The following is a 23,642-nucleotide window of genomic DNA, read 5'->3' on the forward strand; positions in this document are numbered from 1 at the left end:
TGGTTTTAACTGTGAATCTAATCTCTTCCTTAATTTTCCAGTCTGTGCTATACCATTTTCATCCAAAAAAGGCAAAACCCACACATAACTCAAAAATATTCTCCTTATTTAATTGCTTGTACTATATTAGTTACTCTGCAAGTTTCTGTATATAAGGAACCTATATTAGTTACTGTATAATAATACTATAAAATTACAATGAATAAATTATATTTTATGTCACCTTAAAAACAACAAAAATGTAAATGTAAACGTTTTATAATATCAAATGTATATTATAATGTGCACACAGACAAAGGTTTTGCAACATTTTGTTTAACACTTTCCATTCAATTATTATTCACAGGATGTATTCACTTGTACACAAGAAAGGTCTAAATGCAGCCTTGGGTGTCTGCAAAAGACACAAAATAAACGTTAAAAGTATATAAATATGTGTTGCACTTTGAGATGCAGATGCAAACATTGCTGCATGGATGCTTGGCCTGCGGTTTAGTGTGCGAAGAGAGTTTACGAGGGACGTTTCCGTAAACAGTGATATCAGACGGGCGTATCGCCACCGCTGCGCATGCGCACAGGGCTGGAGAATTGACATCGCGGAGCAGCACTGCAATATCCATCGATTCGGGACCGAAGATTATCCAGCTGCATTCTCGCAAGACTGGTGCCACCTGTACATATTAATCCATACCAACGGTGTCATTCAAGCAATCATGTCCATGGGAAGTGACTTTGGGAACCCTTTACGGAAATTCAAACTTGTTTTTTTAGGGGAGCAAAGCGGTGAGTCTTTGGGTTTGCCACGACTGGGTTTAGACGAACCCATTAACCTTTCGACACATGCATGAAGTACATTAGTATGTTGTTGAGTCTTTTGTGTATCCGCTTGTTTGTGGTGTTATTTCAAACGATGTTATCACTCTATCGATTCCCTGTCAAACAAGTCGGTTGCATATGTTTAATTTTTGATTAGTCATGAAAATGTATAGCTATGCAGCGTCATTAGACTACTAAACACCCATCTGTGAATATAACGTGATATAATCGTTATTTCAACAACTCTTATGATTGTCACCTGCATTTTCCATTGGAAGCAGAAGGGCTGATATTGATCGCTGTTAATCTAGTGCAGTCTAAATCGCTCAAAACAAATTATATATATGAAATAATTTAATCGAAAGACATGTATATCGCCGTGTTTGTATACGTCTTCCTGTAAACATCCACTGATTTAATGCCATGAAACAGAAAAGCGCAGAGGCTTTGCATTTCCCGTGTGTCTACTGGAGACACACCCAGGTTGGCAGTCAGTGTCTGTGGGATTCTTCAGCAGAGCAAAAATAAAAACCTCATGCATCATTTTATGAGCAGTCATAAGATCAGCCTGTATACTAAGACTAGATATCGTGGTTTATTCATTTTTTTTTTTTATCAGTGACACTGGCACTGTCGGTGTTTGTGAAGACGTAATCAGACGGGCATTTGAGATCATGTCTGTCATTTGATGATTGGACATCCAAATATTGAAAATAATAACACTGAACATGGCGTCACCGTAAAGTTCACGTGTTCTTGAGATATTTTTGTCTTACATTTTCCTGTAATGCTTATAGCTCCTACAGTGGTTATGTATTCATCATTCACTGTTCGTATGGGAAAAAAAATGAACAGGCAGTCAGACAGACAGAGGGCCCTCTGTACTGTATAAAGCAGCATTAGATTGTGATAAGTGATAATTGCAAATTAAGTCTAAATGAGCTTTGACAGCTGTCTGCATCTTGTCTAAATTATAAATCCCATGCAGCCTGAATATGATGATGGATATTTCCACACCTGCATATAAAAACATTTATTTTCCCTTTATTTTTCCATTTTATGTCAGCTTCGGAAAATTCTGTCATCGTTTACTCACCTTCATGTTGTTCCAAACCATCTTTCTTCTATGGAACACAAAAGGAGATGTTAGAAAGACCAACATCCTCTCAGTCACCACTTATCTTTTTTTCCCATATAATGAGACGGAAGAAGAAAGGAAGTCATGCAGGTTTGGAGCAACATGAGAGTAACTGATGACATGGTTTGCGTGGACTGTCCCGACTATCATCAGAAGACCACTTGTATTCTGCTGTCCATGGTCCTGAAGCTCTCTGCTGGTCAGATTTGGTTGATCTTGTCTCAAGACATCAGCAGAATAACCAGTGAAGTCACAGAAGAATGGGACCATTATGCCATTTCATTCTATGAGCTCCAGTATAACTATTGGCATTGTGCCGTTTGGTGATTTTAGTATCTCGGCTCAGCCTGACAAACAGGCTTGACCAGATTGGCCTGAAAAGAGCAGTCCTCTAGTGTATGAAATGTGTACTCGGGATTCTGCTGTCACAGTGGCTCCATGCACTGCCGCATTTTTAAGTAATTTTTCCCTGTCGCCATAACTCTAAATGACAGTGAAGTTAAAATGACATTCTGTCATTTGAAGGACGGAGGTCAAGACAGCATGTGTTTCAGTATGGTAGAGTAATTCAATTACTAAAAACACAGTGTATGGGGTTGGTCAGGACAAACAAGTTATTACTCACTTCAATGCATGTGATTCATCAAAATCTGAATCTTTTCCTGGTTTTGTTGGTTTGTTTTACAGTTGGGAAAACATCGCTGATAACAAGGTTCATGTATGACAGTTTTGACAACACTTATCAGGTATGCTATTGGTTCTTTTAGAACAGACACCAAAGAGTTTTCCAGATAAGTCTATGTTATTTTGTATCTTACTTTAAATCTTATTATCATCACAGGCAACCATTGGAATTGACTTTTTATCAAAAACCATGTATCTGGAGGACCGAACTGTAAGAAGCTCTGAAACGAATTAGAATGAATGATTATATTTAATATATATCACATTAATGCAACTATCAAAATCTATCTTTATTTCTACAAATATGCCTTGTGTGTTGTTTTGCAGGTGAGGTTACAGCTATGGGACACCGCAGGGCAGGAGCGTTTTAGGAGTCTTATCCCGAGCTACATTAGAGACTCCACAGTGGCTGTGGTGGTGTATGATATCACAAGTGAGCACCTCAAACACACACTTTGACTGATGAAGTGATGTAGAAGCAACTGCTTTTGTGTTGCCATTGATGAAATAGGCATTTAACTTTTCCTTTTCTTCTTCCAGATGTCAGTTCATTCCAGCTAACCTCCAAATGGATTGATGATGTCAGAACAGAGAGGGGAAGTGATGTCATTATCATGCTGGTGGGCAATAAAACAGACCTGGAAGAAAAGAGGTGGAGTCTTTTATATTAAAATTTTATATAATATTTTGTGCTAGAATTCTTAATTTGTGTCACTATAGTATCAGATTTTCATCTTTATATTTTTCTTTTTTTCAGTTAATTTACTGAAAATTATCATTTAAATTTAATAAAAAATGTAACGCATTATGTTGGGATTTGCTCTGATAGGCAAATCACTATAGAGGAGGGTGAGCAGCGGGCCAAAGAACTGAATGTGATGTTTATCGAGACTAGTGCAAAGACTGGCAGCAACGTTAAACAGGTGAGTCTAAGAGTGCTACATTGTCTGCTTAATGGCAAATGGACTTGATCCAATAGAGTAATTTAATTGAGATCATGCCCTGTAACATGACACATGGAAAGCTCTAAAAAGATTTGATTTAGCCAGAGTTGTTGCCCATAGGGCTTTAACGGTACCAGTCCACTCTGGGAAAAAAAATCTGATTTCATTCTCTTTCTGTTTGGTTTAATAGTTGTTTCGGCGAGTGGCTGCTGCTTTGCCTGGAATGGAGAGCCTGGATGATAACAACAAAGAAGGAAGTATCCTTTAATGCATGACATTTAAAGCAGATAAGTGTCATTTTTGAAAAGGTGTCCCAGGTTAATATGCAGAGACAAAATTAGAAAACTAAATAATTAAGCCATATGTAGGTTGATAAACACAGTGACTGTGGTGCTATCAAAACTTTTAAGCATCCCGTCCACCTAGACTCTGGAACATCATCTCAATCAATACTGTGAGTTTGGGGCGGGACTATCTGTTGGTATGACCAATGACAGATGGAGAGTGTTTAGAAAGCCGAAAACAATATTTCAATCATGACAACTCTCGGAAGATTTTAGCATGGTGATGGATATGACAATGTTAATGTATTTGGTACATTATTGGTACAATATATCTGCTACGCTGCTGCTGCTGTTGGTTATTGCTGTAGTTGTAGATTATTGCTGCTGCTGCAAGCAAGTACAGGAACATGCTACTGCCAATGCATATGGCGATACGGTGCCGTGAGTATTTAAGACATACTGCTGCTGCACAAATAGCATATAAAATAACCCATTGCAGATCTATACAGGTGGAGCTGGGGAAGGTGGAGGGTTTCAGTATTAAATACCAATAATACTGGGAAGCTGAGCTGAATATTTTAATAAGGCAACACTATTTTCTTGATTTCCTTGACACACAACCCTTTTCCAGTGATTGACATTAAGCTGGACAAACAGCCAGATCCTCCGGCCACTGAAAGTGGGTGCTCCTGTTAGTAGAAAGCGGTTCGGACCTTCATTAACACCACATGCTTGTTCTGTTGCTTCCTATGGGTCCACGTCCAGTTGAACTTTATGATCGGATATAGGCTTTTTACATCTGAATGGGTCTAAAATTATATTCCTCAGTTGCAAGAACAAAAAAAAAAAACTACACTGTCTGTTTAATTGCCAAAATAATATCATAGGTAATTCAAAGTGACTAGCTAACAGATTCATATAAGACAGGAAGTGGCATGTGTAACATCTTCGGACAAACAACATTCAGAGTGGATTATCGGTTGTTATGTTTTGTATTTTTGTACATTACAAAAAGCACAAAATGATGCCTTCACAAAAAAATGAGTTTAAGATTCAAGACGGGCGACAGAGTAACTGTCTTTCGTCCATAGCATGCATGTAAGACAACTTTTAGAATCGGTCATGTCCTTTGGTCCATACACATCAATAGTAACGAAACGAAGAACTCAGAATAAATGAAAAAAAGAAAAAAGAGAGAGGTCCTGTTCAAAGTGTGGGTCTGTGTATACAGTACATCCTACATGCTAATCCAGTACCAGCCTACTAGTTGTGCCTTCTGTTATTGTGGCATCACAATGCAAAGCTTTCATTGTATGGCTACCTGAGAACACATATGTTACAGAACGGTGGTCACTGACTGGTCGGCCAGACAACTGACGGATTTATGATGGAATTGTTGTATTCACACCATCTAGCCAATTCACAGCGGTCGAGAAAAATTGCAGAACAGTCCTGTGCAAGCGGACGGTTGTATGTAAAACAGGAAGTTGCTGCTGATAGTGTGAGGAGATTGAATCTGTCAGAGGGTTGTGTAGAGCAGTGTAGTTGGCTCTTTATTCATTCTGTAAGTACATTTATGAGCATGACATCTGTCTGAAAAAACAAAATCAATAAAATCCATGTCTTAATACCAAACTGTCTACTGCTACAATGCTGAGTGTGATATTATTTTATACAGCAGTTTAAGAAACTAAGAATTTCAATGTTTTTAACCAAGCAGAAAGTTCTAAGATCTAATGAATTTCTATTTTCAAAAATCACTATTTTTTATGACAATTTAAGACAAATGTTATGTTTCATTTAAAGTTGAAAGCAATGGACACTTTTCACAGACTGTGATGGCGAATTTCCACAGTTGTTAACTTTGTAAATCTAGCATTTTCATTTTTAAAAATTTTAATGTAAATCTTCAACATTATACTTGGTGTTTTCTTACCTTGGTCTTTAATTACATAAAACGAGTTATCCCTGCTATGTGAGTGTTTCTAATAATAAGGCTAAGGAAGTGACGGCAAATTGGACATCTTTCTCTCTTTTGACCAACTCAATCAATCTCTTGATATTTTTTCCACTTTTGGAAAGTCATAGAAACTTCAAGGTGGATTTTTTTTCTTATGCTATTGGTGCAAATGAGAACACAAAATAAATTTGTTGTAGTTTCCATTCATCACTACAGACGTTTACCCAAACTATGATGACTTCCGTTTCTCAGAACCCTGGAAATGTGAAAAAGGTCCATTATAGTTTGAGTATAACCTTGCTGGAAAATCTCAAAGACATTAATAATTCCCACGCAACATTAATGGCTAATCCAGATCCAGTGCATTTATTGTGATGCACAGAGACTGGGATTCCCCTTGGTGTGGAAACTATAGTCCTCAGGAGAGACAGGTGATTGAAAGTAGAGGCTCACATGATTGAGAAATCGTTTCTTGCCCAACTGTGGACTTTCCAAGCCATACCGCACAAATGAGCATAAATGCGAACAAATAAGGGGCAGGTATATTTAACCAGCCTACAAGGTGCAAGTTAGTGTTTTAACTATAAATAGAAATTCAATGTCACCACTTATCACAGCAGTCTTATGAATCAATGGCCCCTAGAGGCTCCAAGAGCACAAGAGTCATTTGTCCACCAGTCACAAAAAAGCCATGCCAATCACTGACAGCCATCACACCAAATAAAAGGAAACCAGCTAGGAGATTACAGGTATCTCTAGTCCTCGTCACCTGCATCTGTTGTAAGTACTATGATAATTTTTTAGCATGTTTAATGTCAGGAAACTAATCAATATGTACCATTATTTCTAAAGGCTGAATGATGACTGATAGTGTTTAATTATTAAGGTTAAGAGTCTTTGACCATTGGGGATCTGCGGCAGTACTGACAATTACCGTTTGATCTCTAACTGATTTTTGAGGAAAATAAAAAGGATAAACCAAAATTCAACAATTATTAATGGAAGCTACTTTCAATCAAAACTAAAGCTCAGCTAAATATTTGTTGCTGTTGCTGCATTAAAATGTTTTAAATAAAAAATTAAAATGACTTTTTTTTTTACTTTGTTTACATTATTTTAATGAATAGTAATGTAAGCTAAATATGTAAATACATGAAAATGATACTATATGCCTGTCACTGTATTATAAGTCCAGTTTAAAGTGCAACATTCCATTTTATATAATATATAACAAGGGATCCCTTCTCTAAAAAAGGTTGAAGACCTCTACTTTGATTAATTACAATGTATGCACATGATAAAACAATTGAATCTTTTTTAATTAATATCTGAAGATATATTTAGTGCTCTCAGAACACCAGAGCAAGAATTTCAGTGTAAATGTAGTTTGTGGTCTATATGCAGGACTCTTGTGGAAGCATGTCTAGGGTGGAAGGTTACGGAGAGTCTGACCTGCGCTCACAGCTACGAGCATGTAGGACTGAGATCGCTATGGCAATCCATGACCCTTTCCCACTGCTGTATGGGCTGGCGGATCACGACATCATCTCTGAACAGATCCTAAGGGTGAACATTTTCATAAAAATTACATTCCTCAGCATAATTACAAATATGCGTAATCATAGTTCATTAAATGCTCAAACAAGAAACTAATACTATTACCGATTAACACTTAAGGAGACTTTAGAGCGAAAGAAAAAGGACGGGATCCACAAAGCTGTCTACTCACTGCTCACTTTGATACTGGACCAGGATGCCACAGTCCTCCAGGGATTCTGGAGCAATCTCTGTAAAGAGTACAATAAGCAGTGTTACCCAAAACTGGAAACCCTTGTTATGAACCTTCCCAAAGGTACAGTGCACAGGTCTGGCAAACATAAGTAGGTTGGAGGATAATAATTACAGTTTAAGTGATGATAATCTGATTTAGCAGGGTTAAAGCAGGTGGCCAGACATGCAGGGAACCCTAGGTTTGAGCTGCAGGTCCACAGCCAGTCAGGCAAGAAGAGAGGGTTGGCCGAAAAACAAATGACCCACCGGCCACATCACCACACCAAGAAAGCCTTAACCTCCAGCTCAGGTATGGACACTGGCACACACACAGATATTCATAATTCTGTTCGTATAGCAAATTCCCGATTAACAAAAACATGTTCTAAGAATAAGAACATATTGCTAACATTCCCATTACATAATACGAAAACATTATATCTGAATGTTCTCTGTACATTAAAAAAAAAAAAAACTTTTAAAAACGTTTTTTCTTGGTTATGTAAATGTTAAAGATAACATTAAAGGGCTAACGTTAGTTTACCCACAAATGCTAATTATGTTATAATTTACTCACCCTCAAGTTGCTCCAACTAAAATGTTTCAGAAAAACATCCCATAGCATAAATGATGTATAATGTATTTACTAAAGACCAGATAACTTCAAATGAACATTCTATTAACATTACTGGAAGAATGTTTGTTCATAACTTTGAGAGAACCTTGCCTGAACGTTCTTCATTGTTCTGAGAATGTTAGCTGGGCTGGAGAAAAGAGGGGTCTTTTTTTTTTTTTTTGCTTTCCTTCCACTTCTTTCTATGGCCTTGTGATGTGACAGTCAAGTCAGGTTATTTTCATTTAGTTTGAATAATAAGCCAAACAAAAACTAAATGTATTAAAAACGGCCTACGTTTTAGAGGTATTATTACTACTAACAGGCCCAATGTAACGTTACCATTTTTACATTTCCGGTGATTTCAGAAGCGGAAGTCGTAATAGCTGTGATGAATGAAAACTACAACAAATATCATTTTTGCATTCCCATTTGATCCAATAACAAAATATAAAATCGACGATAGTGTTTCTATATAGCTTCCCAAAAGAGGAAAATATCGAGATTGATTACGGTGGCCAGCCGTTTACAGTTTTCTATAGCCTAATTTAATGCCAGTATAACACAATAGTACTATAAATTTGCATACATTTTTTTTACAGAAAAGATTCCAAAAGTGTGATTTGTGATGTTCGAATCATTTAACAAGTACACTATTCATTATTTTATCCTTCATGTACTACATATTATGTCGCTTATATACAATAAATGTTAATAATTAGCTTTGTACACCGCAAGGGTAAATTGCACCTTCATCTCTGTTTTGTGAATGAGAGTAACGTTAGGCTAGTTCTTCAGTAAAAAGAGTCCCCTATGTTTTCATCACGCTGCTGTAGGATCTGCCGAACAAAGGGGAAAATGTTTACCTAGGCTAAGAGTGACATTTAAATGCATATGAAATAAACATCTCATAAAATACTAAAACTACTTAGCAGTGTAGTCTCGACAAATTAATCTTTTGTAAGGAAAAAAATGTTTACGGACGCTTGCAGGCAAGCAAGCCCTCATCGGTTCTCCAAGAATCACATGATATTTTACACTCAAAAAGGCGAATACGATTTATAATCTGAAGGAACACTTGTCAGTTTGTATGGCCGTTCTAGTTGCAAACATGATAGTCCTGATAACTCAGTGTCTTCACTGTTTCAGGAAGCAAAGGCAAGCAGATGAGAAAGAAAGATGGTGCAGCACTTTCTCAGGTCTCAGTGGGAAACGGTAATCACTTATTTGTGCAAATTGTGTCATTAGAAGACTATGCATTATAGTAAATGAATGAGATTGCAGATGAATAAATATGACTCCCAAAATGCAGGGGTCCAGGCTGTATCTACCTCAGTCCAGAGGGCCGTGACTGTGTCTGCCAGTGAGCATCCCACTGGCTGCGGGACAGTGGAGGGGATTCTGATCCAGCAGGTCATTGAGTCTGGTGAGCTCAGCACACTAATACAGTATTGACACACTGTGATGAAAGCCTTTACTTTGGTAATGCTTTAGCTCTTAGTGTGAGTTTTGATAGTGTAAACACTTTGGCAGCACAGAAGTCTCAGCTGCTCTCTCCCGCAGGAGGTGCCAAAAAATGCATCAAGGTTGGAGGAGAATTCTACTCTTCTGGCAAACTGGATGAGACAGCTGGAGTGCACAAGGCACAGACTGCACAAAACTATATTCACCAGCAGGGAGAGCCAAGCACCAGAGTCATGGATGTAGGTGATCAAAATTGGTTTGACTCATGGAAAGTTACAGATGTTGAAAAACCTACTTGAAAAAAATTCTATAGGCATAAGCGGTCATAATTTTAACCTGGTACAATAGGTAAATCACATTTATGATGCATACTGTATGTTCAGGGTGAGCATAATGATGATGAATGTACCGTATGTAAAGACGGTGGGGAGCTCATCTGCTGTGATGGATGTCCTCGCGCCTTCCATCTCACCTGCCTAGTGCCGCCCCTTACCTCCATACCCAGGTACAGTTAGCCTTGTGACGCACAGGCCACTGACCCTACCAAACCTAGCGCTGACCTATGACTGCGCTCATCATCTCTAGCTGTGTCAAGCTTAAGTCAGTTTTGATAATCTACATAGAGCACCAATAATTCAAATGAAATATAAAATAATTTTGTCAACATTTTCAGTTAATTTTCAATGTCACAAATTTACTTGTCTGATTTATGTTCATCTCCAGGTTTAAATGAGATTTGAAATCCCAGTTTAGTGTGGTTTTTAGACACCAGTGGGTCTCAACCAGAGGGCCAATACCCACTAGGAGGCCTAGCAAACTTTCACTGGAGCAGTAGGATGACTTACAATTAATCTGAGTTATATTATTAATTAAAAGTGTAATATTATTAATAAATCTTTAAAATTACAGATTAATATTATTAATTTGTTTGTAATTTTATGGATGATGTCAAATTATCCAAATTAATATATTTTTATTGATACAATATATATTTTTAATAAAATACAGTAATTCACTTAATAAATTCGCTAAACAAAAATGCATAAAATCATACATAAAAAATAAAAAGAATCCACTAAATAACTATTATTTCTTGTTGGTTATGTTTGGTTGTTTAAAAAACAAGTCGTTTGTTATAATTATAAAATACAGGTGGAAATATCTTAACATATATGGTGGTGGGGTTTGAAAATTGCTTTGGACAATGGGGAGCCTTCGAGTCAAAACGGCTGAGAATCACTGCTCTGTATGAATGTGTTTGTTTTCAGTGGTACCTGGCGTTGTCAGCTATGCCAAAGCAACAGAGCGAAAGACAGAACATACACCCCTTTGCAGGTAAAACATGACAAGAGTAACATTAAATCTACTGAAAACAACATTTCGCTACTAATTGAAGTTGCTTTACAGTCGATCACACATATGCGTACAATATGAACTGCCATGACTATAGGAGATTATTAGTAGTCATAGCAGTAGTAACGTCTCTGCTCTGATTTTTTTTAGCCTGCAGTTCACCCTCCAGTGACAGAGACAAGCTCCAGCTCTGCTGTGGACTTCTCTTTCTTCTCGTCTTTGTCCTCCACTTCACTCTCCACAGTCTCAGGAGGCAAAAGTGTTCAGCCCATGGGCCTCCAGGTAACACTTCCATGTGACTCAGTGAGAGACACAGTGGCATGTTCACACCAAGGATGAAAGCTATAACAATAAATGTAACTATAACATTTTAATAATCATTGGAATCACTTTCAGAAGGATTTTTATACAGCTGATGAACAATAAAAACCAGAGGTGGAAAGTAACAAACTACATTTACTCGCGTTACTGTAATTGGGTCGCCGTGATTTTTGCCAAGTAAGACATGTTCCTGGATCAACATCTTTTGTTGATCCTGGATCAACATTACTGTCCAAAAATATAGACTAAACCCAATCCCTACCCCTAAACCTAACCCTACCCATAATTCATTACTAAAATCAGTGTGAAATGATATCTCATTAACAAGGGTGTAGAAGCACCTAACCCTGATCTTAAGCCTAAAACAGATATTTCCTGAAAAGTTATCCCTCAATTCTGATTGGTTAATTGGAATGTTGTTCCAGGATCAACAAGGATGTTGATCCAGGAACATGTTGTACTTGGTGAAATCACGGTCACCACTGTAATTGAGTAGTTTTTTTGTGTACTTCTACTTTTTAAAGTAATTTTTAAAATCTGTAATTTTACTTTTACTTAAGTATATTTTGTTTTAAGTATTGTACTTCGCTACATTTTAAAACACATTAATTACTGAGTAAAAAAAAAAATCGCTCCCTGGAAACGACTGCAGTAAATAACGGGCAGGAGAGCAAACTGGCGCTAAAATCACAAGAAAGATGCAGACCGACAAGACTAGGCGTTATGGCGCAGACCCAACAGAAAACGAAACCCCGTCGTATTCTGCTGAAGTTGAACTCGAAGGAAATGAAGTGAACCCCTGGCCATATTTAAGCTCTATTATGCAGTGTAAACTGTTTGCCTAGGAAACTAGCAGCTTAAAATCTTGACATCAACCCTTTGCAAGTATGCATAGGTAAGGTAAATACTTGCATCGTTGCATCGGTGGTTAAAATGAAGCGTTGACAGTTTAGCAAAAGGTTTTGCACAAATTAGCCAAAAAGACAGTGGTGCAGGGTGTGCAATATATATCGTCTGCGATAATATCGTAATTGTTGTTTTAACGATGTGCGATTTGACTATCAGTATTTTGCCAAAAACCAAACAAAACACTCCTACAGAGTGCCGTGAAGTCTAGTAACGTTAGATTAGACTAGTGCGCGCGCATTTAGAGTGCATTCTTTCACTGCGCGATTCAGTCTGTTAAAATGCATTTAGAATGATCACCAGTGTTGGGGGTAACGCATTACAAGTAACGCGAGTTACGTAATCAGATTACTTTCTTCAAGTAACTAGTAAAGTAACGCATTACTTTCCAAAAAAAGTAACTAAGTAACGTAATTAGTTACTTTTTTATGGAGTAACGCAATATTGTAATGCATTACTTTTAAAAGTAACTTTCCCCAACACTGATGATCACAAAATGGAAGATATAGGGGCAGAAAATGTATATATATATCATTTCATATAGTAAATCAATATTAAACGAAGAGTGCCGTTTTTTCTCCAAAAATCAGCATGATGACATATAGATTTCTTTACAACAGTTCAATAAACAAGAAGTTAATTAAGAGACTTGCGTTTTAGACATCACATCGCCTGTTTTTGCTCTATTTCCACAACAAAAATAATTCCAAACACAGCACAGTTTTGCGTCTCTGAGCAACATGACGGTGTTTTGTTCCTGAATGAATCAACAGTTTAAATGATTCAATTAAATGGTTCAATCGCAATGACTCACATATTAACAGTGATTTGCTGACACCTACTGGCGGTTTTAATTTCACATGTAAAGTATCTTGATTTTTTTTTAATATATATAATTTCAAATGAGTATTCAACATTTTATGTCTTATATATCAAAACATTATTTCTGCATTTGTAACTGCAGGTTAAATGAATTAATGTCCTGCATTAAACAGTGTGTAATCTAAATGCCACTTCCGATGAAGCTTCTGTGTTTCCTCTGCATTGCAAAGATGAATTTTGTTGATACTGATTTAATTTGCCTGGTAACAGCCCAAATGTCTTATTATTCTAAATAACTGATTCCTTTAATTGAAAACAACTAGTTTGAGAATTATAGGCCTATCCCATTTTTGCCTCCCTCCCACTGTTAAAATGTAACTAAGTAATTTTTACTCTGAGTACATTTTAAATGAGCTACTTTTTACTTTTACTTGAGTAGATTTTTATACTGGTACTTTTACTTGTACTTAAGTAAAATTTAATTAATGTAATGGTACTTTTACTTGAGTAGAATATTTTCGTACTCTTTCCACCTGTGATAAAAACATCGACAGCCAATAAGAATCCACCCGACATTAAACAGCTCAAGCATTTAAAGCAGTAGACGACATTACTGCAGTGTGCTTATAATTAACTGAATTAACTGAATGATTGGTGGGGATGCTGATATAGTTGTTATAGTTATCTTTATAGTTATTGTTCTTTGTCTGCTTTGTCTGATATGAGAATAATAAACTCCACACCACAAATATAATGATAATGACACAGAAAAACAGTCTCACTGGAATTACTTTCATTTTTTTTTTCCAATTGATGAATAATTAAAAACATTGACAGTCAATCAGAATCTTCACGACTTTAAAGAGCTCAAGCCTTTACAGCAGCAGATGACAAAACTGCAGCACACTAAACAGAATGTTATTGTGCATTGGTGTGGATGCTAATACCGTTATCATTATAGTTTTTGGTATGAACGTGCCTTTACTGTGTGTGGAGAAATAATTAATCGAAAAAAAGAAGATGTAAAATCTTATTTGCACACCCTCATGTCATTGTTTAAATCATGCATATCTCTGACTGACAAGTGGCAGGATTGTGGTTATACTCAGCTATTTATATTTTTAATCTCTGTCAGTCTTCAGATGGTGAAATGGTTGGGATGAGGATGGCTTGTGGAATTTGCCACCTTACCCGAGGAGAACTGATCACCTGCCCACAGTGCCTGCAGAGTTATCATGCCCTCTGCAACTTTTCAAAGTACTGATGTTATTTATAATAGAATAACTGTGAGTTCTATCATGCTTTGAATCTCAGTCACTCCTTCTCTCTTCCCCTATTTGACTTTTCAGTGGAAAGTCAAGATGTAGAAATTGCTCCAGGTGTTGGGGCCCTGAAAGTGAAATATCATCGAAATGTCTTCAGGTAATCCATATACACTAAAACAACACTTTAGGACCGGCTGACCTCACAGATGTTATTAGTCTGGTTTATTCCCACAGGTGAGTCAACACATGACTGATCAGGGCTTAACGCCATCAGAGCAACTGCTCAACAGAGATGAAATGGACTCTATAATGGTGGAGGTGAGGTCACGTTTTTCAATAGTATACAAATAAATTAATAAATGCAAATGGGAGCAATGGAAACTGTGTATGCATGAAGCCACAGGTGAGATGCCTAACAGTATATTTGTCTCAATGAATGCAGAGCTCAATAGATGGGATCTTGCAGTGGGCTTTCCACAACATTTCACATCCTCTTTCTGAGTCTCAAGGCTATTTCCATTGAGTCCACTGGTTCATCTCTGCTGAGCCCAAACATCAAATCTCAGTATAAGGTTCCTCCTCAGTGTTAGTTGGACTGATGTAAATAATAGAACATACAGATTCAATAAAGTGAAGAAAATGAATGTATTTGATTATCCATTTCACAGGTTATTTTTTTATTTGTATTAGATATTTTTATTTTCTATAGATCTCGATAGGTTGTTGCTATTACAGGGTTTCCACAAATTATTGTTTTATTTCAAACTAATATTTGTGAAAAAACACAATATATACAATACAAAATACATTAAGCTAACTTCACCCAGAAGTTCATGTTCAGCTTAATGATTCATTGTCCATGGTACTTTTACTTGAGTAGAATATTTTCGTACTCTTTCCACCTGTGATAAAAACATCGACAGCCAATAAGAATCCACCCGACATTAAACAGCTCAAGCATTTAAAGCAGTAGACGACATTACTGCAGTGTGCTTATAATTAACTGAATGTTACCATACATTGGTGGGGATGCTGATATAGTTGTTATAGTTATCTTTATAGTTATTGTTCTTTGTCTGAACATGCCTCTATGAGAATAATAAACTCCACACCACAAATATAATGATAATGACACAGAAAAACAGTCTCACTGGAATTACTTTCATTTTTTTTTTCCAATTGATGAATAATTAAAAACATTGACAGTCAATCAGAATCTTCACGACTTTAAAGAGCTCAAGCCTTTACAGCAGCAGATGACAAAACTGCAGCACACTAAACAGAATGTTATTGTGCATTGGTGTGGATGCTAATACCGTTATCATTATAGTTTTTGGTATGAACGTGCCTTTACTGTGTGTGGAGAAATAATTAATCGAAAAAAAGAAGATGTAAAATCTTATTTGCACACCCTCATGTCATTGTTTAAATCATGCATATCTCTGACTGACAAGTGGCAGGATTGTGGTTATACTCAGCTATTTATATTTTTAATCTCTGTCAGTCTTCAGATGGTGAAATGGTTGGGATGAGGATGGCTTGTGGAATTTGCCACCTTACCCGAGGAGAACTGATCACCTGCCCACAGTGCCTGCAGAGTTATCATGCCCTCTGCAACTTTTCAAAGTACTGATGTTATTTATAATAGAATAACTGTGAGTTCTATCATGCTTTGAATCTCAGTCACTCCTTCTCTCTTCCCCTATTTGACTTTTCAGTGGAAAGTCAAGATGTAGAAATTGCTCCAGGTGTTGGGGCCCTGAAAGTGAAATATCATCGAAATGTCTTCAGGTAATCCATATACACTAAAACAACACTTTAGGACCGGCTGACCTCACAGATGTTATTAGTCTGGTTTATTCCCACAGGTGAGTCAACACATGACTGATCAGGGCTTAACGCCATCAGAGCAACTGCTCAACAGAGATGAAATGGACTCTATAATGGTGGAGGTGAGGTCACGTTTTTCAATAGTATACAAATAAATTAATAAATGCAAATGGGAGCAATGGAAACTGTGTATGCATGAAGCCACAGGTGAGATGCCTAACAGTATATTTGTCTCAATGAATGCAGAGCTCAATAGATGGGATCTTGCAGTGGGCTTTCCACAACATTTCACATCCTCTTTCTGAGTCTCAAGGCTATTTCCATTGAGTCCACTGGTTCATCTCTGCTGAGCCCAAACATCAAATCTCAGTATAAGGTTCCTCCTCAGTGTTAGTTGGACTAATAGAGCATACAGATTCAACAATGTGAATAAAAATTTCACAGGTTATTTTAATTTTTTTATAGTCTATAGATCACAAAAGGTTGTTGCTACTACAGGGTTTCCACCAATTATTGTTTTATTTCAAACTAATATTTGGAGAAAATACAAGATATACAATACAAAATACATTAAGATAACTTCACCCAGAAGCTAATGTTCATCTAAATGATTAATTGTTCCTCCCATAATAAATTATTAAATACAATAAAAATGTAAGTATGTGTACATCAATGGTATTAGACGGATGTTATTATAGACCTTAAACAGGGTATACAAAACACCGTACTGAATTTTACACAGATGAATATGAGGCTGTTAGGAAGACTTGAAGCCACTATATACTTAAAATGAAAGAATGAACTGGTGTGATATGATTTTGAACAAAATCAGGCTAAAACAAAGTTTGCTTGGAGTTGGTTTTGGGAGTTATAATATTAAATACAGCAAAACTTTCAGTAAAAGTTCATTTTGGCTGGTAAACACCTTCAAACTACCATTGGTCAATGGCAATTACAGTACAGAATAGAACTTTGCTGGTGAGTATACTGTGCCGTAACATTCTAGACAATGGAATGCACGGTGTGAAGATTCTAGATCACATATAATTTTTAAAACTCACACCTTTCAAACTTGGTACATGGAGTTTTTTGGAAAGATGTTTGGTCAGCTGAACATTTGGCATATCATTACACAAAGTACAATACATTGAACACACACTGTACTCAAGTCCCTCACAGTCTTGATTTCATTGGTGACAAAAATTAAATAAGTCACCAAGGTCTATAGAGGTCCCTACTATCCACCAAGGGGTCCATCGGCCTTGGTTGAAGACACTTGGTCTAGATAATAATGAAACCCGGATTTTGATGAAATATGCAATGTGGACGTATTGTTCTGGAATGTCAACATGCGTGTGATAACCTCCAGATATGAAACAATGGCTCAAGAATAGATGAATAGATTTCTATTTCTGCCTAGCAAACATGGAAAACGTGCTCCCACTTTTATTAAAGACCCATGTATTCATCACTTTCTTCTATATGCGCAAGTGTGTTTTTGTGTGTACCTGGTATTACCTAGGTTATGGGGACCAAATGTCCCCACAAGGACACCAGTAAATTTTGACCTTGTGGGGACATTTTTTGGTACCCAAGAGGAAACGAGCTTTTAAATCATACAGAATGATCTTTTTGAAAATCTAAAAATGCAGAACCTTTTGTGTGAGTGGTAGGTGTAGCGGTAGGGTTAAGGAATAGAAAATACCGTTTGTACCATATAAAAACCATTACCTCTATAGAATGTCCACATAAAACATGGAAACCCATCATATGTAAGTATATGTGTGTGTGTGTGTGTCTAAGTGCCCCTATGTGGGCCTTCTGTGCTCTTCTGAGAATGGTTTTGACACATCCCATGGAATGCATGGTCCACAGCCAACGCTGTCAGTTTTCCTTTTTGGCCTCCTCAGGAGACAAAAGAGAGTGGGAAAAGAGAGAGGAAGAGAAGAAGAGAAGAAGAGAGTAAGAGAGCACTTGGAATGTTAATGAGAACCATGTGGGACTCCTGGAAATATGCTGTTGCTAATGTCAAAGCATAATGTATGTCAACAAAGAGAAAAGCTTCTCGTTTGCTTTCATAAGGCTTCGTACAAAAACAGTGAAGTGATCCGTGCAGTGGGAATTTATCAGAATTCTCGGTTTATCAACGTTTTCTTCTACCTCAGTCTTTAAAGTGTGTGAATGCTTGCTCTCGGGCAGGTGTTGTGACAGGCCAGGGGCCAGACGTTGTTGGAATGTTGCGGGGTTGCTATGGATACCTGTCCTTTAAGGCCCAACAAATAAGGAGCGGGGAATGTATTACGGTGGACCTTAAATCTCAGTAGAGCATGAAGGAAAATGTTTTTATATGAGAAGACATTTGGTAATGCAGACAGCATGCATCAATGAGACAGGATACACCACAGGCTGGTTCTGTTTTATCTCCTGCAATGCAAAGGCACTTCATGTTTATGATGTGCTAGTCTAAGCATTCAGGCAGCTTTTATATATCGAAGACATTCTACTGTATATCCTTTATGTCCTGTCGTTGATGTGTAAAGTCTGAAACTGGTGCCAAAGTTCTGCCTAAACTCTGAAAACTCTGTTTTACATGCATCCATGACCAGCTCGACACACAGCAACATTGGTCCAACCACTGGTGTGAGTTTGGGGCCAGACTATCTGTTTGTTTAACCAATAGAAGACTGGGACAGAGTTCAGGAAACAAGTTTGAAAACAGTCCTTGGCCGCACATGAATATGCATATTTCCCTACTATATAGTATCCATAAAGCAGTAGGTGAAAAGCACCTGAATGATGACCTACTTCTGGTGATTCTGAAGTACGCAACCAAAAAATGGACAGTTTTCTACAAATGTAGTATGTCCAGATTACATATGCATTCATACTATACAATCTTTTTTTGACCGGCGTAAAGTAATTTCTTATTCAAAAGAAGTACCTACTTAAAGAGTATGCAATTTTAGATGCAGTCCTTATTTTTGCATTTGCTCCTAGTGTTATATATATTGCACTTCAGCTTTAAAAGCAATTGGATTTTTTTTTTAATTTGCTTAAAACTCATTTATAATGAAGCTTCTGTGGCATTTAAACCTTGTTTGATTGATTGATGTGCACCTCTGAATCTGCGAAGTGCGATTTAACTGCTGAGGTAAAATCATTATAAAGACATTATGAGTGGCACATGCACAGTGATGTTCTAGATTAACATAAAAGGTCTTTTTTTAGCCACCCGCTTACAGTTCTCGGATGAGTGATCCTTATCCTTTAAATCCTGGAACATTGCTGAAACCTGCCCAGAGGAATTAACTGTGTTAGACTATGCACTTTTGTTACACTTCTGCAAATCCGCATTGTTCATTTACCTGACCTACAAATTCCAGTTATCCTTCAGTCACTGTCAAACTGTCAGTCTTATTATCAGCAACCCCATCCAGATTCACAACGGGAGTGTTTGAGTGTGAAAATGAATCATTGATTGGGAGCAGTGATGCACCTGATGCTCATTTTTTCTTCATCGTTGCCACCATAAATTAAGTTTTGAGTCTTTTCCATGCTGAAACAGTTTCTTTGCTGCATGCATACATTTTAAGGCAAGTCCTTTCAGTTTTTTGTCTATTTGAAAAGAAGGCATGACCTCAGACCTTAAAAAGAGCTTTCTTTCTCAAAAATTGCTCAAGCTTCTTTGATTCACCCGGTATGGCTTGTACCCAGGCCCCTTTCCATTCATAATTACTGCAATACTAAATATTACTAATACTCATTATGTTATTAAGACTTAGGAAGTCTTGCAAGACATTGTGCAAGGTGTCATGAAACAGAAACACAAGATCCAATTGCGAGTGAAAGGAAGTCTTTATTAGACAACTCCAACTACATCAAGTAGAAGTGCAGGTAACCCGGCAGTGCAGAGTTTCCAGCTGGAAAGATAATTATTGGCAGAGTCGAGGCACAGCAGCATGGAAAACCCAAGCTACCCCTAATAAAAGCATAGAACTTCTGCTCCTGGATCTGCATTTACTGGAATGACTCCCTAAATAATGTCAAGTAGTTCACCTGTTTTAAATTTGCTTGAAACCCCACGATCAAACTGCCTGTTGGAATAAGAAAGTGAAGATTTGTTGCAATGCATAACAATAATCCCAGTGTGAGCTGGCTTCTATCTCATCTCTGACAAATCTTGCGCAAACCAGCATTGAGGAATGTGAATAGATCTATAAAAGGTTAGGAGGTACGTATTCTGCATACCTTCAAACGAATGGTACCACAATTATGCAAAAACAAACAGTGTATTATCAGGAACCACATGCTTGTCATTTCTCCATATACTTGTCATGTGTTTGTTTGAGATAAGCCCTGAGTTAATACTCAGTATATCTTCTTTATATAACTGTTTTTTAATTGCTATGATTTGGATTTGGCACATTTCTAAGAGACTGACAGATTATTTTCTCATTTACATTTGAGCTGTTTTTATATGTAAGAGTCTTGACATGCTTTTGTCTGTTTAGTTCAACCGAATAATTTGACACTGGTGATTAGTGGACCATTTTTGAAAGGCACAGATGTTATTATCTTTTTTAGATACTTTTTAAAAGTTGCTGTTTTGTTACCCTTCTTGTCCTCGCCGGATGCGCTCTGTGAGTTTCCTGTGATATGCTGTTGGTCATGGCCTTCACATTCCTCCCATAATTCCCACGCTATTGCTCACACAAATACTCAAAACACATATTTGTGCCAACCTTTGCTAAATATTTGCAATGTCCTTTGACTGATTTGATTGTGCTGATGTTTTGAACAGTTCCTATTGTTGTAAAGAGGATGTTCTAAGTCAGGGGAACTATGGCTAAAACAAAGCACACTGATATAATGAAGACTAAAAGAATAGCTCACACAAAAATGAAAGTCCTATTTACTCACCTTCATGTCCTTCTAAACTCGTATCACTATTTTTCTGTGGAACAAAAACAGGAAATTTCCAAGGAATCTCCTGCTCAATATAATGAAAGTGAATGAGGGCTGTCAAGCTTCATAATGACAAAAAGCACCCTAAAAGTATCATAAAAGTAGTTAAGACTCATAATACTACAGTAATTACTACATTTACATTTAGTAATTTAGCAGACGCTTTTATCCAAAGCGAACGTTAAAACACATGTAATCACCTTATTACACAGACCCATGAACCGTGACACAAGGGAACAAACCAAAATTAAAGTTCTTTTTGACTGAAATTCTAGCAATGTGATGAATGTATCATTCTTTTGAGTTGAATCTTTTAGATCTTTCGTTTGGAATGTTTGATTAAACAGTTCAAAACTGATCTAAATGATTCATTTACATATTGGATTGAATCAGTTCTCAAGTTCAACTCACTGATTCAGTGTGATCGAAATGGGTATGAATACAAGCCCAGTGGAGTGGAAGATTGAATTACGACATAAATTACTGTCTGTCCTTCAGCAGATTATAGGACACAATTTTTTAGAAAATACTTTTATTAATTATTAATAACAATTATTAACACTGTGATTGTGTTTTGCATCCTTTTTGAAGTTTTCTTCTGTTCCACAGAAGAAATGGTTTTGAACAACACAAGTTGCACAAGTTTTTTAATTTTTGTGCGAGCAATCCATGAAATACTGTATTTCTGTCATGACAACTCTCAGAGGGATTGGCATGGTAATGTACATGACAATGTTAATTTATTTGGTCTGCTGCGGCAGAGCAAGTACCGAGACTTGCTACTGCCAACATAATCCACAACATGCTGTGGTAAGCATGTAAGAAATACTGCTGCTGCACATATAACATATGAATAACCCCCATATAGCATACATGAATTACCCCATAGCAGATCTATACAGGTGGAGCTGGGGAAGGTGGAAGGTTTCTGAAGTGCGCTGCAAACTGCTACAGCAAACAAAAGCCAGGTATTTGATTATTGAGCAGTAAGCTCATTGGCCACCGATTCAGGAGAGAACCAATCAGAGTTTCATGCCAGAACTCTGTATTTCTCCCAAAACTAAAGGTAATAGAGAATATACCAACAATGGTTAAATACTAGTAACAACAGTATGCTCATATGTTCATCTGTGTTCATGAAATAATGCTAATTCAGCAGATATTTCACAACCTTCAGAGATCCTTGAGTAAAGGAGATGACCTGTTGCATAAGCAGCACAGTTTGACAAAGTGTTTGACAAAGTGTTCATATTGTAATAATTTGAGTGTGTCTTGCAGGTTTTTCTTCTTTAGTTGATGTATTGTATCAGGCATATTTCCTTAGATTTCTTCTGTTAGATGAATGACTCTCTTGTTTTACTTCCATATAACCTCTGTTATATAATGGTAGACTGAAGTCAATATCAGCCTGCATGAAATACCTGTATTTGTGCCTCTTATCCACTTAAGTGTAACAGGACACAGAGAACTAGGCTGGCTACATGTAAACAGAGCCTTTGCTCACATAACTTCACCCAGTTGAACAGCATCTCCCCAGTGGAAAAAAAGCTGGGTGAATTCTCAAACAAATGTTTTGGCAACAAGTCAGACAGCACGCACTTTCACAATACAATCTGGATCCAGATAATTAACGGAAACAACGTTTCTGATCAACTATATTTAGCTGAGTTGTGGATCAGATTTATTACATTACAAAAAGCCAATATTATGTAGGAAAAACTAGATTATCCAAGCATATGTTTGTATTATCCCACACATTATCTTATGTTGAGTTAAAATGGCTTGTATTTAGGGACATTCTTCCATAGTGGTAAAAATAGTCTGCTTGAATGCCTTCTACACAATGACTCTTTTTCAGTGTGACAAAACACTATTTTGAGGTCACTCAGCTGACAGTTTCTCAGCAATAAAGAAGCTAATGTGCATTTTTGTGGTATTTTATATAATGTTTTACACAAAAAAGCTGAGTTTAGACACCATTTTAAACAGTTTCCGACATGACCTTCTGTCTCACACACACACCTGCATTATTTGTCCTCTATCTTATCAGTGTGCAAGCACCATTAAAGATAACAAGATGATTTATGCAGTGCTGAACACTACAAGCAATTGACTTGTGAACACTGAACAACTTTCATTGGCACACTGTGTGGAGTATTTAACATAGCTCATGTGATGCCCAGGAGTTAATAAAATTACAATAAAAAAAAATTAATTAAAAATAAAAACTAACCAATTCTAAACTTTTGAATGGTAGCGTATATACGTTTGGGCTCAGTAAGATGTTGTTTTTTTTTTGGAAAGAAAATAATACTTTTATTCAGCAAGGATTCATTAAATTGATCAAAAGTGACAGCTAAGACATTTATAATATTACAAAAATATACTTTTAAATAAATACTGTTGTTTTGAACTGTATACATCAAATAATCCTGAATAATAGGCCTATGTATCACAATTTCAATACTGATAATAACAATAATTGTTTTATGTGGAGCAAATCAGTA

The 23,642-nt window shown here is 36.8% G+C and overlaps 1 protein-coding gene, 1 long non-coding RNA gene and 1 pseudogene across 2 annotated transcripts; all 3 read left to right on the plus strand.

The window, feature by feature from the left end:
* Positions 1-590: 590 nt before the first annotated feature.
* LOC107693724 (ras-related protein Rab-6B-like) lies at positions 591-4,716 on the plus strand. Its single transcript, XM_016493218.1, has 8 exons — positions 591-783; positions 2,642-2,700; positions 2,796-2,849; positions 2,966-3,071; positions 3,179-3,290; positions 3,468-3,561; positions 3,773-3,839; positions 4,498-4,716. Exons 1-8 carry the CDS (start codon positions 714-716, stop codon positions 4,560-4,562), a joined length of 627 nt encoding a protein of 208 aa, XP_016348704.1. The 5' UTR covers positions 591-713; the 3' UTR covers positions 4,563-4,716.
* A 2,529-nt stretch (positions 4,717-7,245) lies between these two features.
* LOC107693707 (autoimmune regulator-like) lies at positions 7,246-15,067 on the plus strand (annotated as a pseudogene).
* Positions 15,068-16,058: 991 nt separating this feature from the next.
* On the plus strand, positions 16,059-16,485 carry LOC107693710 (uncharacterized). Its single transcript, XR_001634784.1, has 3 exons — positions 16,059-16,131; positions 16,209-16,292; positions 16,417-16,485. It is a non-coding gene; the product is annotated as an uncharacterized LOC107693710 (long non-coding RNA).
* The last annotated feature ends 7,157 nt before the right edge of the window (positions 16,486-23,642 follow it).

Source organism: Sinocyclocheilus anshuiensis, unplaced genomic scaffold (genome assembly GCF_001515605.1).
Source record: "Sinocyclocheilus anshuiensis isolate Anshui unplaced genomic scaffold, SAMN03320099.WGS_v1.1 scaffold1472, whole genome shotgun sequence".
Taxonomy (NCBI): Eukaryota; Metazoa; Chordata; class Actinopteri; order Cypriniformes; family Cyprinidae; genus Sinocyclocheilus; species Sinocyclocheilus anshuiensis.

Excerpts from the sequence above, each read along its gene's own strand:
- LOC107693724 (XM_016493218.1), top strand. The coding sequence starts at position 714 with ATGTCCATGGGAAGTGACTTTGGGAACCCTTTACGGAAATTCAAACTT. Across the intron at positions 2,850-2,965 it reads TGTATCTGGAGGACCGAACT|GTGAGGTTACAGCTATGGGA; the intron begins GTAAGAAGCTCT and ends GTTGTTTTGCAG. Across the intron at positions 3,072-3,178 it reads GGTGGTGTATGATATCACAA|ATGTCAGTTCATTCCAGCTA; the intron begins GTGAGCACCTCA and ends TTCTTCTTCCAG.